General features: G+C 33.6%; 1 protein-coding gene across 1 annotated transcript; it reads left to right on the top strand.

The window, feature by feature from the left end:
- The first annotated feature begins 459 nt into the window (after positions 1 to 459).
- On the top strand, positions 460 to 24,776 carry LOC144835528 (deoxynucleoside triphosphate triphosphohydrolase SAMHD1-like). Its single transcript, XM_078690609.1, has 12 exons — positions 460 to 487; positions 710 to 738; positions 1,201 to 1,361; positions 2,032 to 2,147; positions 4,065 to 4,141; positions 9,624 to 9,777; positions 17,568 to 17,779; positions 19,343 to 19,434; positions 19,823 to 19,879; positions 19,990 to 20,197; positions 20,695 to 20,760; positions 24,663 to 24,776. The coding sequence occupies exons 1-12, from the start codon at positions 460 to 462 to the stop codon at positions 24,774 to 24,776; spliced, it is 1,314 nt and encodes a 437-aa protein (XP_078546735.1).
- The last annotated feature ends 1,942 nt before the right edge of the window (positions 24,777 to 26,718 follow it).

The raw sequence follows: 26,718 nt of genomic DNA, 5'->3' as shown, positions 1-26,718 counted from the left end.
ATCGTAAAAGTGAAACTGAAATGTATGAAGCTAATTGATCTATAGATCGATCTATAGATAGGTCTAGATAAAAGCATATATAGTGGATTGATTCTTTTGATTATGTTCATTATTATAACATATAACTTGTATAGTAATCTTTTTTGTTTTTTTAAGAGCTAAATCATGTCGTTCCTTTTCTGTACATCTACACATTTTAAACATTGCTGAATATCTATTGTTCTTCTCTTTTTATGATTATTTTTCATAATATAAGATTTCTATTGCCATCGAGATTAAAGACAATTATTCTTTAATTTTTAGTGCTCAATTTATACCAAATTACTACGCTAACGAGGAAAAATGTTTTATTACATTAACATATTGATGCTGCAATTAACCGATACTAGCTTATCGAGAAAGAAGAATGAGTGGTCCAGACCTACAGGAAAATTGAGATTTAGATGGCCTTTCAAAGTAATGGCTTGTAAGCGAGAAAATGACAATGGTAAATTCAATTATTTAGAGTAATCTAGGCTATTCGACTCGATATGAAATTCACAAATACCGTAATCCCACCTTATAATGCTAAAGTAAATTAAATAATACAATACAATTGTAAAATCCTCCTCATATGGGTTTATATATTTGCTGTTGGATGGTGTGAACAGAAAATGGTTATCTTTAAAAATACATTCATAATGTACATCTATTTTTTTCTATGTTTTAGAAGACAATACAGCTGCTAACATCTGGAAGGTGAGTATGTTTATTATTTTTAATTGAAAACGGCAACATTTCCTAAGTAGACCCCTGCAATCTGGGCAAGTAAATTTCACCTATTTTATGGTATAGAATACTGTATATTATTAATACTATTGTACAATTTTGAAATTTTGGCCTAAATTAATTGAATACTCAATCGCCTCCAACTTTAGAACAATTAGGCTCTACTCTGTTTTGTTATCGTGTAAAATTGGATTCAGAACAAAGTATGTATGTAGGTTTGTCTAATATTCGAAAAAGTTAAATTTAGGTTACTATATAGATGGTTCTCGAATAAATAAACAGCAATTTCAGCATAAAAAAACTGGACTGTATTTCGATTGAAATAACGACCACTACGACGTTTATATTTCCTGTAATTATTAATTAATAGAAACTTGGGGAACCAAGTAAGGTAACAGACACATTTTAATACATGTCTGTTTTTTATTTTAGATATTTAATGATTCTGTTCATGGACACATTGCAATACATCCATTGTGTGTTAAGATCATAGACACTGCTCAGTTTCAACGCTTACGGCACATCAGACAGATGGGTGCCGTTTACTATGTCTATCCTGGAGCCTGTCACAACCGCTTTGAACATTCTATCGGGTAGACTACCTTCAGTTTAATTCACTGAGAAAAATTAAGTTACAAAAACCTCTATTTCTTTCTGTACATATTTTGTGTTTAATTATCCCAAATAAAAAAGATAAATCTTAAATTTTCCGGATATCTCTCCAATACTAAAAATATGACATAATAGGCGTTTCAGCATAATCACTCAACATTACGTCATAAAGGCATGATTTTGAAACCGTTCCAAAAAAAAAAATCAAATTCGCTACACAAACTTCAGATCAAGGGTAACATATGCACAACAAAAACGTACGTGTACTGTGTTATCTTCAATTAAAATGATCGCTTATAAATCGCCTAAAACAGACGAATTAAAATCTGGTTATCTTTAGTTTTTACATGGAGGAAATTTTTCCTTTATGGTTTTTAGTGTTATTTATAAAAACTTTTGATTTATTCATATATTATTCTCCCGACACAAAAATGTCGTCGTATTATGCCGTTCTGCAATGTTGTTAAGCCGATTTTCCACTAGGCGAATTTGATGGCGCGAATCGACAGCGTTAGCTTTTACGCATGTGTATTCATGTTTCCATCTTCCAAATCCCTCTCTACGCATGCGTATAAACTGACGCTTTCGATTCGCGCGAACAAATTCGCCTAGTAGAAAATCGGCTTTAAGGCTATGTTTTACTTGTTACAGAGTATCATATTTAGCTGGAAAACTGGCGAAATCTTTACAAGAAAATCAATCAGAGTTGCACATTACTCCTAAAGACATCCTGTGTGTCGAGATTGCTGGGCTTTGTCATGATATAGGTATAAGTTAATTTTATCAAATTCCTAGTTTACAAGCTGAGAATAAGTATCAGGGAGAATTTTGCTGTTGTTTTTGTTATACTTATAGACGTGATTGCCATCGTTGTCACAAGTGACATAAAGTTGGGTATATATTTTGCAAGTGTTTCTTACTTTCCCCTTTGTTTTCACTATTTGAACCTTTCTTTTGTTTTAGGAAGCTATTGTGTGAAGCTAGTGAAACAGAGTATTGTGTTGCAGAGAAGGATTGTGTGGAGTTTGCTGATTGGAGGAGAGGTATAAGCGTTAAGTTAGTGTGTGAGTTGCTGATTGGTGGAGAAGATAAGGTGGTGGTATGTGTATAATTGAGGGAATTTTGAGGGAGATGGAAATTGAGAGGAGACAGAGAAGGAGGGCTATGTTATGTTAAGCCAGAAAGGGATAGGTGAATATGGATATGAGAGGATAGGTGAATATTGATATGAGAAACTAGGACGTAAGGAGAAGAAGTAATATAATTATGGTGATATAGAGCTGAAGCAGAAAGGAATTAAAGTGATGTACATGAAGTTAACAAATTGTGAGTTGGAAATAATTATGGTGATATAGAGCTGAAGCAGAAAGGAAATAAAGTGATATACATGAAGTTAATAAATTGTGAGTTGGAAGCAATACTATAAGGCTATACTTAAATGTAGAACTGTTAATTGTTGAGATTACTGAGGATTAATTGAAATTGTGAATGTTAATTGACGGAAGAAATAACTGGTGGAAACAGCAGAAGTTGTTGCATTTAAAGAATTGTTTGGAAATATTGAAGAGTAACTTGATTGATACTGATATTATTTTACGTGGAAAAGGAGAAAGAAATAATTGGTCGGGGAGCGGATTGCAGTGCAGAACGACATCAAGAAACATTTTAACTTTATATTTGATTTATTTATATGTAAGAAAATAGTTGCAGTTTGGGAAGAATTATAATTGATACTACAAGCAGAACGGGAGCAGAGGCATGGGAGTTGTTTAGTTGCAGAATCGTTTTAACTTTTATCTTTCTAATTTGTTTTGTGTCAGCATAGGAGAGAAGGCAAGAAGGAACGATATTGTGGACATTTATTATTGTTTAATTATTCATCTTGTGATATTATTGCATTTGAAAGGGGGGTTTCGGGGATTTATTTGACAATAAGAAGATTGTTGATATTTTGTCTGGAAGGATTGGGAAATTTGGGGAATTGTATAAAGTGTGTGGGAAATAGGGATACTGTATCATTGTTTGAGAATTGGTTGGGATTTTTTTGTGGGGGGGGGGGGGGGGGCGGGGTTGGATTATAAAAGAAAGAATTGTTTGTCAAAGATTATTATTAAATTTACTTTTTACATTTATATGTGTACAGTTGTGGCTATTTACCGTTGTTTACCGGTGGTTACCAGCAATTACATGTCCGAAAGAGCCGTATTTGCGGCTGTGTGACAGTCGTTATAGGTTATTTAGTTCAGAAGGCAATGATGTTGTGAACTGTGAATTAAATTGAAGAGAGTATTATTTTAAAATGTTATCAGAAGCATGTCGATGATGAAATAATAATATATAATAAAACATTGTGTTCATTTTAAGGAATACCTCTTGATTAAGTGTTAAATTTAATTCAAATATAATCCAGGAAACCTTCAGGACGACGTACAATAATGTTTTAATTAAATGGTGTTTAGACTATAATTCTTCCGGTTTTGTCATGCAGATAACGAAATCTGATTATTGTATTGAAATGAGACATTTTCTTTAATTTTTTCTTTTCAGTGATTCTTTTTTTTCTTTCGTTATAAGTTGTGATTTTTTTTTTAGTTTGTGGACATTTTTTAAATATAGCAAAGTAAAAACACATTCTAAAATTTAATTTAATTTAAAATTGTTTTTAATGTATGTTTTCTTTATAGGTCATGGTCCATTTTCCCATTTATTTGATGGGAAGTTTATACCACGTGTAAGAAAGGAAGGAGATAAGAAATGGGAGGTATAAAAGTTTAATTTTTCACCAACTTAAGAAAAACATTATAAACATGAGTTTCCTGTACCCTACATCGGGTGTGGTACAGGAAACAGCAGGCCAACAAAACTATGCTCAAGCACAACTTCGCTCCTGTAAACCTAATTGTCATAACATAGTTATCCTAATGTATACACGTGCAAATACAATTGAATTAGAAATAGATTTGTCCATTGTTTGTACATTGTCGTCATGATGTCAAATCTTTCACATAACAACAAAAAGCCTTAAACCAGTGGTAGGCCTATACTGGAAATTATAATTTCAAATAATTAATAAACAGTGAAGATAATCTGTAAAAGTGAGAATCAATACAAGTGTATGAATTCCTCTTATTTTGAGGACGAACTAATTTAAAATACGTAGACATTTAAAATAAAAAATTTACTTGAAATTAGGGCGTTAACGTTAATAAGCTATTAGAGTTTGTTACTTTGTTCTTCTTCATTGATTTTTATCGTCATTTATAATTTTTATTCATGATCACCGTTACATTAAGAAGTAGGCCTAATTGGTTGGTATCCTTATTTTTAACATAATTGAATTATCTGTTCTTACTAAAGGATCTTTGGCCCATAGTGTTGGAAAACACTTGGTCCATGTGATTCATATAGTGTACCTTTTATTAGGAAGATTAAACGAGACTTACCTGTAAGTTGAAGTTTGATCACTATTTTATGAATATGTGAGTGAGGTGTAAACTTCATAAAATAGTGATCAAACTTCAACTTACAGGTAAGTCTCGTTTAATCTTCCTATTTTATTTCATATACGTTCGCTGTAAACTGAGATGTTTAAAGCCAACTCTGGAAACATGTTTGAACTGTAAACCAAATAATTGACGGAAATGTTAGTTTCAATAAAACAACTTTATTTCCAAAAGTCTACATTCATTCATAAGGATGTTTGCTTTACGGGCAACTTAAATATGACAACTATCGTGTTGTATGAATAATAAAGCATTTATTTTGCTTATAATCAATAGTCCAACGTTTTAGGATTCTCACCCTAAAAACATCAATTAGAAAACTAAACAACAATATTAAACTGGTTCAAAATGCAAACAGGGGCTATTTGTAGTAGCCAACAACAAACACAACCAATATTAATGAGTTGATGAATCAACTTTTCTCAACAGTGCCTGTTGAAATGACGGATTTTCTACAAATTTTATAGGCTTATTATAATATCTGTTTAGTGTATGTTCGTTTCTCCACCCAGCTGTTTTCATTATTAAGTCAACCGGGACATTCCTTAATTTTGCTGATGAAGATGCAGCCGCTCGGACCAAATGGGCTTTAAATTTTGTTGTATCTACTCCTGCTTCTGATAAACCTGTCCTTATCCATCGAGCAATTGTGTCTTTTGATGCCTCGGCATACGGTTTCTTATGACATATAAAAAATCTGTCCTTATTTTCCCTTAAATTACTAGTTTTTTCCCTGTACTTTAGAATTGTTCTGACCGGACATAAGGCAGGGTCTTCACTTTTGTGGAAAACCACCAGTTGACCTGTATTGTTTGGTCTGCTAGTTTTTAGTAATGTACAAATGTAAAAGGTGATTGCTTCATTCTCGATATTCATATTTGAAAATTTGAAATTATATAAGGTTTGAAGCCTACTTGAGGACAATAATGCTAATAACAATGCTACTTTTATGGTAAATTCTTTAAGCGATAATGTATCGTCGTTAATTGTTCGCCTCAGATAGTCTGTAACTAAGCGAACATCCCAAATTTGTGCATATTTTGGAGTCGGTGGGTTAAAATTGAATAACCCTTTCATAAATCTTTTCAGTTCAATAGACTCCTTCATGTTTATATCTAAGATTTCGAGAAAGTTTACAATTGCGCTTTTCGCCATACTGATAGTACTATAGCCTAAGCCCTCGTCCTTCAGCTTTATCAAGAAATCGAGGACGTGACCGGTGTTTAGCTGTTGCCATGTGATTCCTCTGATTTCACAAAAGTCTATAAATTTTGTTAGCTGTGAGTTATATTGCTTCCACGTTGACCGTCTCCAGAATGACGTCTGCTGCAGTATTGCTTATTCCTTTGTTGTAGAGTTCCGCCCTGATAGCCTGCAGGCAAAAAGGTTAAGTCTGTTATAAAGGGGATGACAATCATCTGAACCATGTAATGTTAAGGCATGTTTGGTATTCTTAAACCTCAGTGGTTCCCCAACCATCATTGATAGTAATTTAGGATACCAATACTGTGTTGGCCAGTAGTTTGGGACCACCATGATAACTATGGCATTATCTGTCAATATTTTTTGCAAACATCTACCTATAAGGCAGAACGGCGGGAAAGCATAGAGCTTGGCAGAGGACCAATTTTGTAGAAATGCATCGATACCAATTGAATCTGGGTCCGGTTTCCATGATATATATTTCGGAAGCTGTGCATTGTGCCTAGAAGCGAATAGGTCTATATCCAGTTCGCCGAATGTTTTAGTGATTTTTATAAACAATTCTTTGTTAAGCATCCATTCTGTCTCATCTTTAAACTGACGAGACTTTGCATCAGCTATTATATTATCTCTACCTGGGATGTATTCTGCACTTATCCAAAAATTGTTCTCAATGCACCAAGACCAGATGGCTTTTGAAATTTTATTGCACGCAATTGATTTTGCGCCGCCCATGTTGTTTATGTAAGCTACTGCCGTGGTATTATCAACCTTCAACCTTATGTGCTTAGCTTTTCTCTCACGGGACAATGCTTTAAGGCCGAAAAAAGCAGCCAGCAATTCTAAGTAATTAATATTTAGTGCCCCTGTAGCATATGCAATGTCTAGGTCTTTGTTTATCCACCTTCCCCCTGTGTGGGTATGTCCATCAGTGGCACCCCAGCCTAGACCACTAGCGTCTGTCTCAATTGTTAGGTCGGGGTACCCATGATATATCAATTTATATGCGTCTTTGACATTATTTTGCCACCAAAGAATATCGTCCCGTCCATTGACGGAAATACTAATAGGCCTATCGTAATGGCCTTTATTTATTTTTAGAGCTAGTATTTTCTCCTTCTCTAGTGCCCTATAATGAAGCTTTCCATACTCTACAGCAGGTAGTGTTGCTATAATTTTGCCTAAAAATTGCGCAACTTTCCTAATGGTAGTATGACTTAATGTAAGTATGTGTTTACTTTGAACTCTAATTTCCTCCTTCTTGTGATATGGAAGGGAAACCGTCATACTTATAGAATTTATTTCAAATCCCAAGAAGGTTATGATCTGCGTAGGATTCATTACTGATTTTTCTCTATTAATGATAAAACCCAATGAGGCTAGAAGTTCACTAGTTTCCCTGGCGGTACCGCCGGCCAAGTCTTCTGACTGGTTTATACACAAAATGTCATCAATGTAAACCAACAGAATATGCCCTCTGCTGCGCAAAAACGCAATTGGGGGCTTCAATAATTTCGTGAAAAGTCTAGGCCCTGAGCTAAGCCCATTAGGCAATGCGACAAACTTATACAGGTTGTCTTTCCAAACAAATTTTAAATATTTAGTGTCCGACTCTGCTATGGGTACAGTAAAATATGCATCTTTGAGGTCGACTGACGTCATATATACACCTGGTGAAATTAGTGTCAATGCATTTCCAAACATTTCCATTTTGAAATGTTTGTATGTCACATATTCATTTAATTTAGAGAGGTCTAATATCATTCTGAACCCTCCATCTTTCTTTGGCCTTGTAAAAATATTTGATACAAACTGGTCATGTTCATACATGGCTGGTTTGACCACCCCTTTTGATATCAATTTAACTATTTGATCATCAATAGCCTCCATATCCATGTTGCTGAGTTTGTATGGATGAGGTATTTTTCCTTTTAAGTGGTAGGGTATGGCTTTATCAAACTCTATTTTATATCCTGAAACCGCATTTAGGATGTATGGATCCGAAGTATATATATTTTTTTTTTCCACCTATGTATATATGACCTAAGTCGACCTCCTACTATGTCAAGGTTATTATGTTTGTTAACCTTATTGTTAGGAGAAATACTTATATTATCAATCGACTCATACCTCTTCGGCTGTTGTTTTAGGTCCTTTTTCCCCTGATAAAATTTGGTCTGGTTGTAGTTGTTTGTTGACCATTTGTGTCGCCGGGTTTGACCTAAAAAAGGTTTGCCATTTCTATTGTATGGCTGGTATCTGTAGTTGTTGGACCTGGTCTTTGGTTGGTACGACTTAAAATTAAATAAGCCTGCCGTAGCCTTCCTTTCCTCATCCAGTTTTTTAACTGTAGTACTCAGGTCACCAAATAAATACAGTACTCTGTAGGCTTAATGCTGGGTTTACATAAATGAGTATATTTGGCATTTATTTCCGGTTTCAACATCTCCTTACGAAGTGCAAGTAACTCGAAGTTCGCATTGGCAAGTAGGCCGATTGTGTCCTGTGCTATCTCCGATGACTCATTTCCATCAACTAATTTAGCAAAGGCGGTAATTCCCTTTATCAAAGGTTTTTGTACCTTTTGAAATTTTAGATTGTTAGACCGTGCCCTTGGTGTAATGGAATCCCAAATAGTTGGATTGACCTTTGGCACCATTAGGGCCTCTAGATGTTCCGGTATAGGATAGCTTTTGATCAGCTCGGTCATTACACTCTCACTCATATGCGAGTGCAATAAGTGTGTTAGCGTGTCAGCCAACTCTTGGCTGACTGCTGGTGCCAATTCGTTAGAAACAGCAAATCTTGCTGCAAAACCCGGAGGAAGGGGGCCTTTGACCTTACTATTACTATTAGTGGCTGGCCGCTCAGAATTTTCATCCTTCTTGGATAGTTGTGTACCTGTTACTTCCCCCTCCTCCAGGTCAGACACATCACGTTCGTACTGATGATGCCTATCGTAAATGTTACTCGTGAGGCTAACCACCGAGCTACTGTCATCATATTCATTGTTGTGACATTGTGATGACATTTGTGTCATCAACTGAGATAAAAGGTCGTGCGTTGACTCATTTATTTGTTGAGCAGCCTTCGTCTCTTTAACCTGCTGCTCAACCAACCGCTCAAGGTTTTCAACCCTAGCCTCATAGTTCAGGCCTACTCCGACCTGTTGATTAGGCTGCAGCACGTTAGTGCATGATGGCCCGGCGATAGCAACGGCATCGCTGTTGCTATGCGTATTACCTTCTTTAGGAGGCCTAGTAATAGTACAGCTAGACCCCGCCTTCCTGGCCTTTTTGGTGGGCTTAGCCACCGTATGCTGTACAAGTGGAGTTGTAGCTGCAAATGTTACATTTCCAGCAGAAATCTCCAGCACATCTTCTTGTATTGCAAGTGATTTTTGTTCCATGATCGTTCGGGTGCACGCCGTCTCCAAACGATGGAGCCGATATGAGGGTGCGCGTCGAGATCTCAGTTTACAGCGAACGTATATGAAATAAAAAATAAAACAGTTTCTGATTTTGTTTTTCAATTTAGCATGAAGATGCATCTTTAAAGATGTTTGATCATCTAATTGAAAAAAACGACCTGAAAAAGGAATTTAAGAAATATGATTTGACAGATAACGACATACTGTTCATTAAGGAGCTGTTTTACGGTCCACTGGAGAAGGATAAAGATGAGGACAAAGATACGGATGAGTATACGAATGAGGACAATAAAAAAGTAAGTATTGTCAATTATGTGGGTTTGTAAAAACTACTTTTAGATAAATATCTCTTTTGAAATCCCTATCGTACGTAATGGCAAAACCAAAATCATTCCCAATGTTTGATCTTGCGGATTGTTTAGTTTGTTTACGTTCCTCCACAATCACAATTGTCTGTTTAATGATTTCTATTCGATTTGAGAGCGACTTGTTGGCACCCGCTGCGTGGCACAGTTGGACAAGAACTAAATTGTACGCACGCGCAACAGAATGATCTTGGCTTTTAAATAGATTAGGCCTATAAACTTAGTTTTAAGCATATTGATAATATTGTCTCAGTAGGGGTTACTGCATGTTGGGATTTTTCTGGCGTCATTGCATGAATTTTGCTGGGGCCTTGCGGAATCCAGTCCCAAACAAGGGATGTTTCTAATACAAGATAATCAACGTTAACACAAGGAGCACAGCTAAGAATTAGGCAGGACAGAAATATAATTATAGAATTCCTGGTGAAAATCTCGCCATTATTTTCAAATAAAACACATTCGTAAATTTTGCGAAATTTATGACTTGCTGCGCTACTGACTGATAGGAAAGGGGGTGTAAATTGAATGGTTCCCACAATGCGATAGCATTCGAACAAATAAAGGAATTATTAGGAGTAAGCAACCCTGTTCTTCAAACACCCGACTTTATTAAACAATTTCACTTGTCGACGCCTCATATTTTTGGGAGGTGCTGATTTGAGGTAAGCTGATGGAGGTGAAATTGATCATCCGATTTTTTAGCTTTCAAAACAATTCAGCTTAAATACTAAACCGTGAACATGACTTACGCGTGATTTTATGAATTTCAATGATTAATCGTGAAGGTTAATTCTTATCAAGGATCAACTTTTGTTGCGCTAAAAATGGCAGTTTTGCGCGCACGCGCATTTAAAGTTTAAAAAGTGCAATATTAATTTCTAATCAAATTTCTACGCGATTCATGACATTTTGCGCATGTCAAAAATTTCCGCGCGCGCAAAATATTTTGCGCAGAATATGAAAATCATGTTTTTAAAAAGATTAACATCATTTCAGATTCATAAGACGTTTGTATAATGCAACAAGTTACTGATTGAATTTTTTCTGCAAGAATTTTTTTTATAATTATGACATTTGCTAATAAATGATAGCATAGTCTACGTAATTGATGAGATTTATTTAGTAATGATTTGATTTCAGTTAAAAGTGAATTGATTTATGATTAAGTATTGATTTTGTAACGAGTTTGATAATGATTAATTTTGAATTTTGTTGATCGATATATTGAGATATTGAAAAGATCGACAAGCATTCTGTACCTTTGAGTCGTTAATCTCAAGCATTAAATAATTGGTATACAAGAACAGGAGATTTTATTAGTACTTTATAAATTGTTTTTTTTACATTGAGTACAAAAGTCGAATTTGTCGTAAATCGTAATTACCTGTGAATATAAATGCTTAAATCGATAAAGTTGTGATGATAACGATATATTTAACAAACACATTTGTTTCTTTAAAGTTTAATTTGATATTTTGAGTCAATTACTGATTTTAGGCTAATCAGCCACAATTTCTTAAGTTTTATTTTTTATTTTGATTGATTTATGATTGAAGGCCAATAGAATGCAATAAGTTTTCGCATATTTCTGATATATATTCAATGTATCATATCATTCTTTAAGTTTTTATTTTAACCGAGTTATGTTTGATTTAAACGATTAATAATTATTATATAACATAATTAACAAGAGTTGTCTTCCTGACCGATGTTCTTTAGGGAAACCCCACCGTTGTGATGTCCTATTTCGGTAATCCGAGTGTAGCATTGCAAAATCAACCTTAGTATCACAATTCAATTGAGTTCACCAATTTACCCCAGAAAGGTTCAGTGAAGGAATTGTCCAGATGTTTAATAATTAGTTCCCCAAAGAAAACAGTTGATTTGACATATATGATCTTTCCCATCGTAAAACTATTAGATATTGACAGAGATATTAAGCAGAGATTCGACAGGGCCAATCCGTCACTGTAACCCCCAGATAAAATCTATCACTCCCATCCAAAAGGTGCCTGGATAAACTTAGGACCAATGGTTAAGCCCAGAGATGATGTAATGACATATGCTAATGAACAAAAACCGATATACCCCCAAGTTTCAGAAAAGCCCATACACACCTCATAGACACATCTACAGTCACGCATCACTTACAGCATCATTTAAACTTTGTTCCTGTTTCTTTATTACCGTATTATCCTGTATCGTTCCTGAATTTGTATTGTATCGTGTATTATACCGTATTACTGAATAAACAACTGTGATATTGCAATCAACCAGTTGTCAGTTCGGGAATTACCGACAAGCGACTGGTTTGGCTTGCCTCTATTCACCAGTCTTATGCCTCTTTTGTTTTATTTCTTTTATTTCTGTCCACTCAGGCAGCGCTTGCCTGATATATATCTATCTATCTTGTCCAAGTATCTTCACTTGCACTGATGAAGGGCTAGTGTTGCCCGAAAGCTCTGCTAACTTTTCTGGCTGTTTTACTTTTTTTTTTACTTTTTATTTTGCTTTTTTTTCTATCTCAATTGAGATCCAGCCACTGATACCCACAGCATTGTAATTTTTTAGTATTTTGCCTTTGGATTTATATTATTATATATATTATCTGAACGTTACACACAGGAGAAAACCGTTAATAGGGGTCATCAATCACTGAAACAGTCTCTAACGTGACCGTCCCAAGAGACCAAAAGCATAGTATAGGTGACTTTAAAACATTTGTATCACAATATTATATCATGACAACAGTATCTTGTTAATTTTGGAACAAAAATGATCAAATAACAACTTTTCGTGGTCTACTTTTATACAGGCCTATCGGTCGTAGTAGACACCATTTATAATTATAAACAGAGCAAGCAGCAGAAATAATCGATAATATAAACATTAAAGGCGTGTCCCTGGTATCAGGCCTCCAATAGTAACATTGAATCGCACCTAAATTTGATTAAGTGATTAATAAATAGCATGAATAATTAGTTAAATTACTAAAACAAATTGTATTTTATGTAAATTAAAGGCCTTTATAATTGATTAGATGAATATCTAAAACAAATAAATTTTAGTTCACGATTCAGTTGAATCACTAAATCACATTGTAGTTCACGTAAAAGTAAAGGCCTTCAATAATAGTTAAATTACTAAAACAAATTGTAGTTCACATAAAGTAAATGACTTTAATCAATATAATTGATTAGTTGCATATCTAAAACAAATTAATTGCAGTAGTTCACGATCAGTTGAATCACTAAAATCACATTGTAGTTTACTTAAAAGTAAAAGCATTCAATAATAAACAAATAATTAGTTACTAACTAATTAGTTACTACTAACTAAAATCAAATTGTAATTAGAACGTAAAGTAAAAGCCTGTCATTTCAGCCTCCCTATTTCATAATTTAAATTATATCAAGAGTTATTCATTTTGCCGTATTTGTATTTTCTGGACTTACCGACAAATAAAAATATTTATTGTCGCCACCAACGTGCATATTGCTGGAAGTCACGGGACCCAGAAGCCAGTTGAACATACAGCGCGAGTGTGAGAAAATTACCCTGTGATATCCACAAATTTCGATAGGAAACGCTAAATTTTGTTGTTGTAAAAGACAAAAATGAAACAATAGCGTAATACTGAAAACTAATGTTATCAAATCTACGTTTCGCGGTACATCTGAGATCGATACGGTAGGTATCTAAGGCGGAGATTTATCCCGAAGTTTTTCCATTGTGCTCGCCTATGTCAGACTAATTAACCATAATTTATATATAGATACTGAAGCGACAAAATGTCTTAGAAAAACAATTGTATCGTCAGCGTAAGAACTAACAATAACTGTGCTATTTCAATCTTAATTCCTTTAATGTTTTTATCATTTCTTATCGCGGTGTTTAGAATGTCACTACAATAATAAAAAGATATGGGCTTTGTGGGCAACCCTGGCGAAGACTCCGGGAGAGGTTAAATGACTTTGATGCATGAACTATACCATCACACATGAAGTAATGTAATTATAAAAAACCTGAACCCAATGTATAACATCATTCCTACAGTGTTTGAGTGCCTTAAAGACAAAAGACCATTCTGGCTTGTCGAAAGTATCGAAGTCCACTATAATATTAAACCTTCAAGATTCTTATCATTTACATGCTCAATAGTGTCAATTGTTAAACGAATATTTTCACCTATTAATAACGGTCCTGTATGAAACCGGTTTGATCAGCGTGAATGATTTGAGGGAGTAACTTTTTTAATCTAGAAGCAATACACTTAGTCATTAATTTATAATGGGTACTAAGTAACGATATTGGTCTCCAATTTTTTAATCTAGTTGGGTTTTTATCTTTCTTTGGTATCAGATTAATAATCCCTCATCTTTGATCCATTGACAATTGACCATTTCTAAAAACATGATTGTAGGATTCTATAAGGTACCCACCAATATCACGAAAAAAACTTATACTATTCAGTTGTGAAACTATCAGTTCCAGGTGATTTGTTATTGAGCATAGTTTTCAAAATAGTAATACATTCCTTTATATATCCTTCACATGAGAGTCGTTGCTCATCATTTACTTTGGGGGTCACGACTTTTGGGGGTTGAAAAATTACAATTTATTTTTCTGACGGATTATCAGTCATACAGCTTTTGGTAGAACGCAAGTTCTTCGTCTAAAATCTCACGCGAGTTAGTGATCACCTGATCATTATCGGTAACCAACTTAATTACTTTTTTGTCGCTGGTTTCTCTTTTCAAGATTAATGAAATATCGTGTATTTTTCACACCTTCTATATATTGGGCACGAGATCTAATAATAGCTCCTTTTGTTTTTAAACGGTAGATTTCTTCTAGCTCATTTTGTATATTTTAATCTGGTCTAACACATTTGGGGAAGGGTTGCTGCAGTACGTTTCCTCAAGGCTGTTAATTTTGGTTTTGAGATTATTTTTGATACTTTTGCGCTCTTTGGCTAATTTAATTGAATATTGAATAGTGTGACTACGAATTTGACATTTTCGAAAATCCCAAAAAAGATATGGATGAAGATCCGCATTATTTTTCTGGCTTTCGTTAATGCAATCTTTAACTAAGTTAACGTAATTGAGGTCGTGTAGTAAAACACTTTTAAATTTCCAAAAGCCCCTTCCTCTTGCTTCCGATTTTGGAGTAATAATAATATTTACAACCGAATTATCAGTTTTAAAATCACACGAAATATCACAATTGTCCACTTGGGCATATAGGTTGAAAGACATTATTAAAAAAGTCGAGTGACATTGGGCGGGAGGGTTAGTGGAGCTCCATGTATATCTATGTACATTTGGATTGAGTTTCCTCCAGATGTCAATTAGATCATAAGTATTTATGATAGATTTTAAAGCCCTTTGTGATTTAAAATTGGTTCTATATCTGCCACCTTTTTTGTCCATATCGATATCAAGGACACAATTAAAATCTCATCCACAGGTAATTGATTTACATTCGAAACCATCCAGAATATTATGGACATGTTCAAAGAATACAGGGTCATCTCTATTTGGAACATATATATTGATTAAAGTAATTTTTTGCCCCATTAGGATTGTATCCAGGATTAAAATATGACCCTCCTCATCTTAACTGTGTGTGACATCAATATCACATTCTTTAGTGAAAATACAAACACCTCTACTATTCGAAGTGCCATGAGAAAAATAGATATTTTTATTACCCCACTCCTCACAACAAATGCGCTCAGTCTGTTCAGTACTATGGGACTCTTGGAATAAAAACATTTGAATTTGCCGTATCTTTAAACCACTCAAACACCTGCCTCCGTTTAGCGGAATTATTCAAACTGCGCACATTCATAGTGCATATACCAATATTGTGATCAGTCATTGGAAATACAATTTATTATGTAGTGGGGGCCATTGGTAAGTAATATATCAATATACCTTAACCGTTCAAGATGAAATGGAACATATCAATATCATCATATTATTTACAATAATGAATTTACATCAGAGTGTATACAAATAAAAAATAAAATATAAAAAAGCCCCTATATGCGGGCATTGCAACAACCATGGTTAAAAACACAATCAGTAGTAGGAAAAAACAGCCAAACTAAAATAAAAAAGAGGATAAAGAACTACAAGTAAGGTGAAAAGCTTAGACATAGGTTTAAAAAAATAACCTTAAAAAAAACTTGTGCTAGATAAATTAATACAGTACATAGCACAAAAATAAATATACTTGAGTAAGATAGTACCATCTTCCTTAATATATATTACAATTGTATTAACCTTTTTATGAAAATGGCAAGCCAAATCCAAAATAAATCATGAAAAGACCAAACCTGTGCAGATAGGAGTTACTGTACTAGTTTTCTCTCGATGTCGTTGTTAAAGACACTAGATCTGCAATTGTTGACGTTTTGTAAAAATAATGCATATTATAAAACTTAAAAAATATTAAACCAGGTAATTTGTTGTCTTAAATGTGCGTTCTATTAAGGTTAATTATGATAAAAAGAGAAAAACAATGCACTACCTAGTACCTCGCGTCGAATGTTCTCTCGTCGACGTCTCTAGACCGGTAGCGGGACGAATCGGCCCTGAGACGATTCGGCCCGGGACGATTCGGCCCTTGGACGATTCGGCATGCATTTTATAAGCATTAAATAAGCTTTTTTCCTCAAACTTTATTTTTTAGAGAGACTATGGGTTAGTACAACTAGGGATAAAGATGCAATAAATTGAAAACATTGTCGAAAATGATCATTTTTTAGTCACGCGAACAATGTAAACAAGTTACGCCCTCTGTTGGCCGCTTGGTGAATGCACGAAAAAAGTTTCGAAGTAATAAATTGAATATAAAATTGCTTTTTTTAGTAATGTATTTAATATATTATATCAACATTGTCAAAGATTTTCCCATGTGTATATATAGGGAATAATTCATATTAATGTTATGTCTGAAAGTATGCTACAATGTTAGACTAACATGAAACATGTAGGCATATATAATTTTAGTGTCAAATTCTTAATAAATTTCTTTTAGAATCAATTGTTAATACTATACTAAGTTCTGACTATACGTAGACGTATTAGGTGTAGCTACATGGCTGGTGAGTGTTTTTGCAGCAGCTAGCCTAGCAGCGCGACGAGAGATCATTTTCGGTTACCGCGTGAAAACTATTTCCAGGGTTTGCCGTCACATCATGAATATTCATGTATGGATTCGGGCCCTCTATAGTTTCTGCCTTAACCTAATAGGAACAAAAATAATGCGGCCGGCTCAGCACAGCGTGTGGTTAACCTAACCTTTCCGGCCTTATTTTTGACTCCAACTTGTGACGTAGCCGGGATTATATAGGGTTGCCGCTTTTTTTTTTTATGACAATTTGTCCCAATTATGAACAAGGTTATAAAAAATATTTTAAAATATTAATTCGACCAAGTTACTAATTACAAATACTTTATTCTTATTCTAGTAATTATTATGTAGTATATAAGGAAAAGAAATCTACAATATGTGATTTCTGTGAAATGTGCTCTTTAAAACTTTCCAAGTACAATTTTGATCAATTTGATATCCCACTCTCTATCTATGGGTATGAGTTTTATTATTGTTGTTGATGCTGCTGCTGTTGTTGTTATTTTGTTTAAATTCTATGTATGTTTGGATTTCAGGAACTGAAATACAAGGGCAGACCTAAGGAAAAACATTTCCTGTACGATATCGTTTCAAACAAGCGCTCTGGAATCGATGTGGATAAATGGGACTACTTCGCACGTGATTGTAAAATGCTAGGATTCTCAAACAGCTTTGATCACAGACGCTTATTGAAATTTTCTAGAGCTATAGCAGTCAATGGACATCCTCGTCAGATATGTTTCCGAGATAAGGTACTAAAGAATGTAGTAGAGCTCAGGAATGATTGATAATAGTAAATGTACATTACTACTACATCGCCGTGTATAAAACGCTGTAAATTGATACCATATAATATAATTTAGTAATAAAAACAGTAAATCTTTATACATACTTTCTATTCATTAGTGTTCATTTTTTTCTCTTTTGTGGCGCAAACACCACTTTTATTCACATTCATATTATCTCATGTCATTACAAAAAATCATATTATTGAACACATTTTTGTTAATTCCAAATTCGTTACTCATCAGTAACATTTTTACATTTTTGAATTCCGTATTAACTCCTTTTTTCATTAATTTTCTTATATTTGTCTATACACTTGACAATGATCATCATTATCATCTATATCATTTTAAAATATTTTACACGGAAAGAACAATCCCTTTGTGAGTTTTTCATTTTAGAACCCGGATTATAAAATGTATTTATATACAGGATAAAACGAATAAAAATCATAATAGATCAGTACCTGTATCACTCGTATCACAGTAATTCCTTTTCTGATAAATCGTATCAAATTATAAATTATATTCGCATAATAGTCTGTCTTAAAGTTACCCATTTTGTCTATACTTGTTTCTTTATTGTTATATGTTTCATATTCAATGTTATATAGCATATTGGTTTTAAATGATCTCCATAAAAAATTACCCACTGGCTTATTTAATGCTGATAATATTTTTATTCTATAAATAGTGAAGGCTGCAAATGTGTAAATATAATCTACTATCTCATCTCCCGTTCCTAGTATTAATTGCTTAAATGATATATTATTGTGGTTTAAACTTAAACAGATACTAAGCATTTTCCTCCAAAATTTCTGAATAACTCTACAACTAAAAACAAATGATTTTCAATTTCTCCACATTTGTCACACGTTTGTGTTTCTTTTACTTTCCACTGATAAAGCCGTTTGTTGGTAAGCAGTATTCTATGTAACATCTTATAATTGAATTGTGCTAGTTCCTTATCATTCATTTTACATACTTTCCGTAACCAAGATGTTTTCCAATCTATGTTGTTATCAACAGTACTCTTCCCATTTTAGTTGTGACATTGGAATAATTAAATATTCTTTCACAAACCATGAGTATATTAGTTTGGTAGTATTAATCTCATATTTGGTCTTAACTAACTTATTATTATCATCACATTTGAAAATATCTGCATCCTTAATAATACGTTTCCACTGAATTGGTATTGCCTTAATAATGCACAAATACTCATTTAACCAGTTTGTTTTACATTGTAGTTTCGCCAGTATTCCGGTTGATGTTAAAAAAGTATTCTTATTAAATCTTTAATACGAATAATGCCACTGGTAATCCAATGCTTGTAGAAAAGCGATTTTTTTTACTTCAATTATTATTCATTATATCGTTATAAGTTTCAGGTTTTTTTTTTAGAGATTCTGTTACAATTTATGTAAGCTTTTATCATATTTTTGTAAAACAGTAGAATATTATCTGAATTAGTGTTTATTGTTTAACCAAAAGAAGAATATCTTCATGTTATCTTATTATTAATTCTAGGAAGTTGACAATTTATATGATATGTTTTACACACGACGCCTTCTTCACAGAAGGGCTTGTCAGCACAAAACGAGTTTGATTCTTGAAGCAATGTAAGTTTAACATTTATATACTGAATACTGTAAGCTAATATCGTTGTTACCATAAAAAAAACAATGGTCATTAAAAGATATATAATAAAAAGAGACGGTATAGGCCTAATTGTGTGATGATGATACTTAAAATTATACTTATTATTCACAATCTCAAATTACTCTCCAATTTTTAAAAAAAGTACAGTAAAACCCCTTTTTGTCCTTTCGATGAAACTTTTTAGTATAAATGATGAACGGCAATCCATTATTAAGAAATATATATTATATAAATCTATATTATTTTCGAAATTGGTGACACATTTTTTAGCATAAACAGTCTGTTACAACGTTTAACTTTTATGTCTTTTTCAACTACTTACGAATAATGTTTTCTATTTGTATTCAGGATTACTGATGCATTAGTGCTGGCCAACGACCATTTAGAAATAAAAGGTAAAAATGGGTAAGTATAAGATTTTATGGGGAAATGTTTATTAAGGAATAAAGCAAAAAATTGTGTAAGTCGTTGATTTTTGAAGATACTCAGATTATATGATAATGTTATCATTTCAGGGAAGTTTTTAAAATGTCAGATGCTATTAAGGATATGACAGCTTATGAGACGTTGACAGATAATGTACTGTTCGATATTCTTAAATCGTCTAATCCCAGTACAGACATGAAAAAGGCTCGCAGGATTCTGAAAAATGTGTTGGCTAGGAATAAGCAAGGCCTTTATACATACATTGGTTCTTGTCCTATTCCAAAGGGAATACAATTGGTAAGAATTATTAGAGTATGTTAGACAACGATTATTTATCTTACTCTGGTGCCCTTGATTTTCTTAAATTAGAGACTTTGGCTCAAAGAAGGGTGGAGCATTGTCGCAAGTTCGCAGCAGCTGATTTAATCCCACCGACCAGACAAAGCTGTCATGGTAGGAATTTTAAGAAATAAAAACAAAATTTTTTCTTGCAATTTGTGTGAGTTAAAAGTCTAAATCCCATGGACTATAGCTCATTGGCGAAAGTTCCGTATTTTACAGGGCGATTGTCATACCACTAGACTACAGAGCCTTATATGGTATTATTATAGATTTTCACCCACCAGATACATTCTCTCATACAACAACAAGTCAGAATAAATTCCAACTTTAATTCGCAACGGTTTTTAAAATAATAATAATGTCATTATACCATCGGAACGTTTAGAATTTATGCCTAATGTGTGCTAAGTGTGTATAATTCTCAAAACATAGTTTTATTTCCTTTAATATAGAAAGCTTTTAAGAAAGAAATCATTGGACTGCAGAAAGGGCTTCAGGATGACGATTTATATGTTGACGTAAGTTTTAGTTGATTGTAGAAGAGAGTTCAATTTTTTTGGTTTTAAATAAGGAGAAAGATTACTTAGATGTTTCATCATTTGGAAATATTACCGAGGTAGCCATGCATTTTCTTTTGCGATTATTTTCTCTATGGAATGCGTTGCCTATTGAAATCCGTCAGGCTACTTCCACCAGTGTCTTCAAATCTCTCCTCAAAACTCACCTTTTTAATTTGTAATTTTTCAAAATTTTCTGTCTTTGTAAAGCGCACTGAGGCTTTCAGCATAATGCGCTATATCAAGTACCAGTTATTATTATTATAATTATTTTCAAAGATGAAAAGTTTGCAGAATCATCAATATCTATAACTGAAGCAAATTTCCTTTCCCTGCATGATCTCTGAAATAGAGCACTTGGTCAATCGTCCGTTTCGTTGTGCTGGCTATATCACACACACGGTAGTTTGTGAGCAGCCTTCTATCCGAAGAGTCGATTAATTAAGTCCGAAACGAAAGGATAGAGGAACTATTGTACGGAAAAAACCTGACAGATCTGTTTTGTACGATATGATATTGTGTAAGGTGATATGTACGAAATTGAAAGATTAAACAAAATATTATTCTTGTTCTGTAGTATATAATTTTTGTTTTGTTTAAAAAACCCAAAATTATGCAAGATTATGCTAAAAACGGCTAAATAATGCCGCGGCATTATGCCAGATGCCGTAGGCCTCCAAATGATGCCAAAAAGCATAATAATGCCAGAAAGGGAAACTATGGTAAATAAGGAGGTTTCGCAACCTTACGAATACGATAACGAAAACGAATACGTCACACATTTATGAAACTTTTGAGCTGATCCCCATTTTATATCTGTAAAGTGTATTCGTGTTGACGAATATTACCAGTCATATTCGTAACTACAAAACGAATATAGTTTCTGATCAATTTTTCATATTTTGCATATGAATACGGAATGATTCATGATTATATTATAATTATAGAGTTATCTATATACATTTTTTACAGTTGGTAGATACTGTCGATACTGATTTTTAACACCTAATGAAAACCATAACACTAATTAGGTTAAGTTATATAATTAGTTATTGACAATTAAAACGAATTTAGGTTCAACGATTTGCACCAAATAGGGTGTTTTCCGATCGGGGTATACACTGTCTAATGGATGTCCATCTTGAAAAATTCCCGCACACAACAATAATACGAGGATGCTTCGCATTTACCTATCTACTCCTACGATAATTGTTTTTAATAGCTGGAAACCGGTTGTACAGCTCGAGTACAGCTTCATAATGTTGAAGACAGGCCGATTTTCTTTAAAAAATACTATTTTGATAGATTTATTATACGTTTATACAAATGTATTGATTTGCGATAAATGGAAGATTCCAATCTGTATTTGAAGCTTCAAATTCCTCGGTTTCGAGGGCGCATTATTTCTACAAAATGCTTAGATTTGAAATAGTGACGCTTGTTGTATACAGAACAGTAAACTTAATCAACAGTATAGTGATTTTCGGATAATTTTAGATCCACGACCGATGAATGAAGATTCATCGAACTGGGAGTGTAGTTAGGCTTATAAGAACTAAACTAGGCCATTTGTTGAGCGGCTATAGCTCAGGTTTTCGGTCATCATCCAACGAACCAACGAATTATATACGATGTGTATGCCGATATGGTGACAAAAACAAGAATACAAAATAATCTAATTTAATCATCATAACACAATTAACTCCAAGTAATAAAAACCTTGAATTGGTTTCCCCTATCCCCTATATAGGTATTTGTGTGTGTTAATAGGCATTTGTGTGTGTTATATAGGCCAAAATTTAAAAGTGCCGTAAACAATTTTCCCCAAGATGGGGATTTTTTATCTGACACCCCATATGGTATAGGCCTACTTTATCAGAAAACCCCCCCAAAAATGTCCTATATTTTTTTTCCGCAAATGTGTATATTAACTGTTCTGTACCCAGGCTATCTGTAAACGAGTGTTATTATAGTCCTGCGGTACGTACATTTGAAATCACCAGTTTTTTTACGCTGAAATGATTGTGTAGACCTACTCGAGAACCATTTGTGGGCACGACCTAGATGGTACGCGAGCGAAGCGATCAATTTGAAAGTAATTTACGAAAGTAATTTACTACAAATATCAGGTCAATCTTGATAATTAGCAGTTGTTAAAGTCCTTCCTCGCTTTGATGTTACGCTAGGTCTAGCCTAGGCCTAGGCAGCAGCCAAGCAACACGTACCTGCGCTTCGTTCAATTTTACCCAGTGAGTAGACTTGCCCCAAGTCTGTATTCAGTGTCTTTTTTTTATTTGTTTTATTTCGATTTTTGTCTGAAAATATCCAAACTCAAGTAGTATTATGAAACGCCATATGTGCCAAAACATTTATCATTTTACTAATATTAAAACAAAACTCCGTCTGACTACCCAGTGAGATATAAAGCCTTCAGCTATAAAATCATTGATTTTACCGCAGTCATATTTTGGGCGGCGCCTCAATATTCGTTGCCATGCGAAACAGATTTTTTTACTGGCTTACGAAAACGAATACCTGTGCGTGAATCCGTTTTCGTTTCGTATTTGTAAGGTTGCAAAACTCCCTATTAACACATGTACTTCTATCAGTGGAAGTCATTTATATGTATATCTACTCTATGTTCAGTTGGTGTCATCTGAAAGGTCATAGTTATAATAGTATTTGTATTTTATAGTAGGCCTAGTTAGCCTAAAAAGATAATACATACTGTTGTATTTGTGTTTGCGTCAGAAGTTATCTTCTAAAATCGCATGTTGTGTAACAAGTCAATACAAAACCTTTAATGAAGTACAAGTTCGCGGAACTAGTTTGGCAAATGGTAAAGTAGTCAGGGGTCTTACCCATAACAAATTACTCATTCGCCGTAGAGGACGTAGACGCAAAAAAGTTCGCGGAACTGGTGTGGCAAATGGTAATGTAGGTTAAGGGTGATCAATTGATGCCAAAATATTTTGAAAAAATTAAGTAGGTCAAGTGTTAAAACGTTAACGCTCGTAAAGCCAGTTACTTATTCGCCGTAGATGCAAACAAGTTTGCGGAACTGGAGTGGAAAATGTTAAAGTAGGTCAAGGGTCATCGATCCTTACCAAAATATTCTGAAAAAATTAAGTAGGTCAAAAATTATAACGTTCGTAAAAGCCAGTTACTTATTCGCCGTAGAGGGTGTAAATGCAAAAAAGTTCGCAAAACTGGGGTGGCAAATGGTAAAGTAGGTCAAGGGTGATCGATTCATACCAAAATATTTTGAAAAAATTAAGTAGGTCAAGTGTTATAACGTTCGTAAAGCCAGTTACTTATTCGCCGTAGTGGGCGTAGATGCCAAAAAGTTCGCGGAACTGGGGTGGCAAATGGTAAAGTAGGTCAAGGGTGATCGATTCATACCAAAATATTTTGAAAAAATTAAGTAGGTCAAGTGTTATAACGTTTGTAAAGCCAGTTACTTATTCGCCGTAGAGGGCGTAGATGCAAAAAAGTTCGCAGAACTAGGGTTGAAAATGGTAGAGTAGGTCAAGGGTCATCGATCTATACCAAAGTATTTTGAAAATATTAAGTAGGTCAGGTGTTATAACGTTCGTAAAAGCTAGTTACTTATTCGCCGTAGAGGGCGTAAATGCATAAAATGTTATTGAACTTTGACCGGAAGAAGTAGAGGAGGTCAAGGCTAACATGTTGATGCAATAACAACTCAATTAAACAGTTATTACGTATTAAAATCTGTTTTTTTAAATATTTGTGACTGTCCCTTTAATTGAATTCGAATAAGGAACTAGGAACTAGTAACCAACTTCACAGACATCAAATAATTGCTGTACACTACAATAATATTAACTTATATTTTTTAGAGGGTAAAATATGATTACGGAAAAGGAACTGAAAATCCTATTGAATCTGTACACTACTACTCTAAAGAAGAACCCAATAAAGCATTTCAGATTTCTAAATCTAAGGTACTGTGACATTATTTTGTTAAACAATATCATTGTTGATATCGTTTTTAATGTGAATGACAAGTTTAGTGTAATTATTATTTTTTTGTCAAGATTGATCATTAAAATATATCTATATTCATTTAGAATTTCCTAATTTACTTTGCTGTGATCTATTAGTTAGAAAATTCTTAATGCAGAAAATAATTGATGAGTTAAGGTTCATATTAATAAGTTTGGAGAGAAGGATATGAGGTTGTAAAGTTATAAAATCCGAACTAAAGTCAATTTAAAGTAAAATTAGGGAATAGTACAGAAATATATAAATTACTCAAAAATAATTTAATTATTATGAATTAGGTCCCTTAAAGTTAAAGGGAAAATAGAGCAAGTCTTAAAGCCTTTTGTAAATATCTTTGTGAAGTTATTTTTTTAAAGGATAACTTGAACAAAAAACATATTTCTACAACGAATTAGGGATATACATACGATTTCAGAACAATCACGAGATTTAGGTCATCGCCGCACGCGCTCGTCGTGCAGCCTTCGCCGTAAATTGCATGAGAAAATCTACCTCATGAGTTTTCACATACAAAAGATATGTATCGTCACTTCCATTGCTAATTTGGCCTGTGTTAGGCTGATGTATTGTAATTCAATTCAATTCCCAGCAATGGAAAAATGGATCCATGCATCCTGACTGAAAATATAAACATACCCTGAAACATAGATGAATGAAATTTTATTTTTTTATATAAACAAATAAAACCATTTAGAATACATTTCACTTTCTTACATCAAAAAATAATGATAACCAAAAAGATTAGTTAAGTTAAATACAAATAAATTAAAACAGCTTTGATAAATTTTTATTTATTAAACCACTGTTATCCAATAGGCCTACTGTACAAAAAAATGACATCAAAACCGCAATTTTTAATTTTGAAGCTAATAATAATAATAAAATATCCTACTATATAAGTAGTCATTATAATTATATCTAGACAATTGTGAACTCTTTTTGAAGATTTAAAAACACAGAAAAATGTTGTTGTTAAGAAAGGATTCTTTCTGTACATCAACCCTGATACTAACCTAATGTGTGTTCTAATAGGCCTATATACTGTCATCATTTACGTCTTTAATCTACTATTAAACAGTTAATGACGCATGTTATTGTTAATGGTATAGCCTATTTTAGCAATATTGTGAAAAGGTCTTCTAACATTTAGTTGGTAAAATATTAATTAATACTAGATTGAAGGTGTTATCGCAAAAGGTCTGCTAACATTAGGTAGATGTCAATCAATAACGTTATGTAAATATCATGTTAAACGTTATTTTGAACGTTCTTATAACGTACAAACGATGTTATAAAAAAATATTCTGTGAATCAACGAAAATATAACTTTAGCTGGATGTTATTTGTTTGCTGGGTTGTTGATATGCCTACGACTCTAGGGTGTCTATGCCTAGCCGCATATATTATGCTATAGGTATCGAGTCGAGTTTATATAAAGTTTAACAAATATAAATGTTATGTATATTGTTTCTTTCGCCTATATGGATAATGAAGTGTTTCTTCAAAATACCATACTAAACATTTTAGCAAATTTAGGGGTAATACAGGTCAAATTAGCAATTAAAGTGACGGTACCTATCTATTGTATGTTAACAACAGTGAAAACTCATGAGGTAGATTTTGCCATGCATTTGCCACAACAATTTACGAAGACGGTTGAACAGCGACCGCGTTCGGCGATATCGTAAATCTCGCGATTGTTCTGAAATCATTGTACATCCCCAATACGTTGTTAAAATATCTCGGTAAAGTTTTCCGTTGAGAGAAATTCTTTAAAGTTAAGGGAAATATATCACTGTGTTATTGAATACGGCCACAGGGTCCCAATTCGGTACCATGAAGAACACTATTTCAGACATATGAACCTTACAATTTAGGGGCGCAGCCAGG

The sequence above is a fragment of the Antedon bifida genome, chromosome 2, assembly GCF_963402885.1.
Source record: "Antedon bifida chromosome 2, ecAntBifi1.1, whole genome shotgun sequence".
In the NCBI taxonomy this organism is placed as follows: Eukaryota; Metazoa; Echinodermata; class Crinoidea; order Comatulida; family Antedonidae; genus Antedon; species Antedon bifida.
The sequence above is the reverse complement of the archived record's forward strand: the minus strand, read 5'-3'. Positions and strand labels throughout refer to the sequence as shown.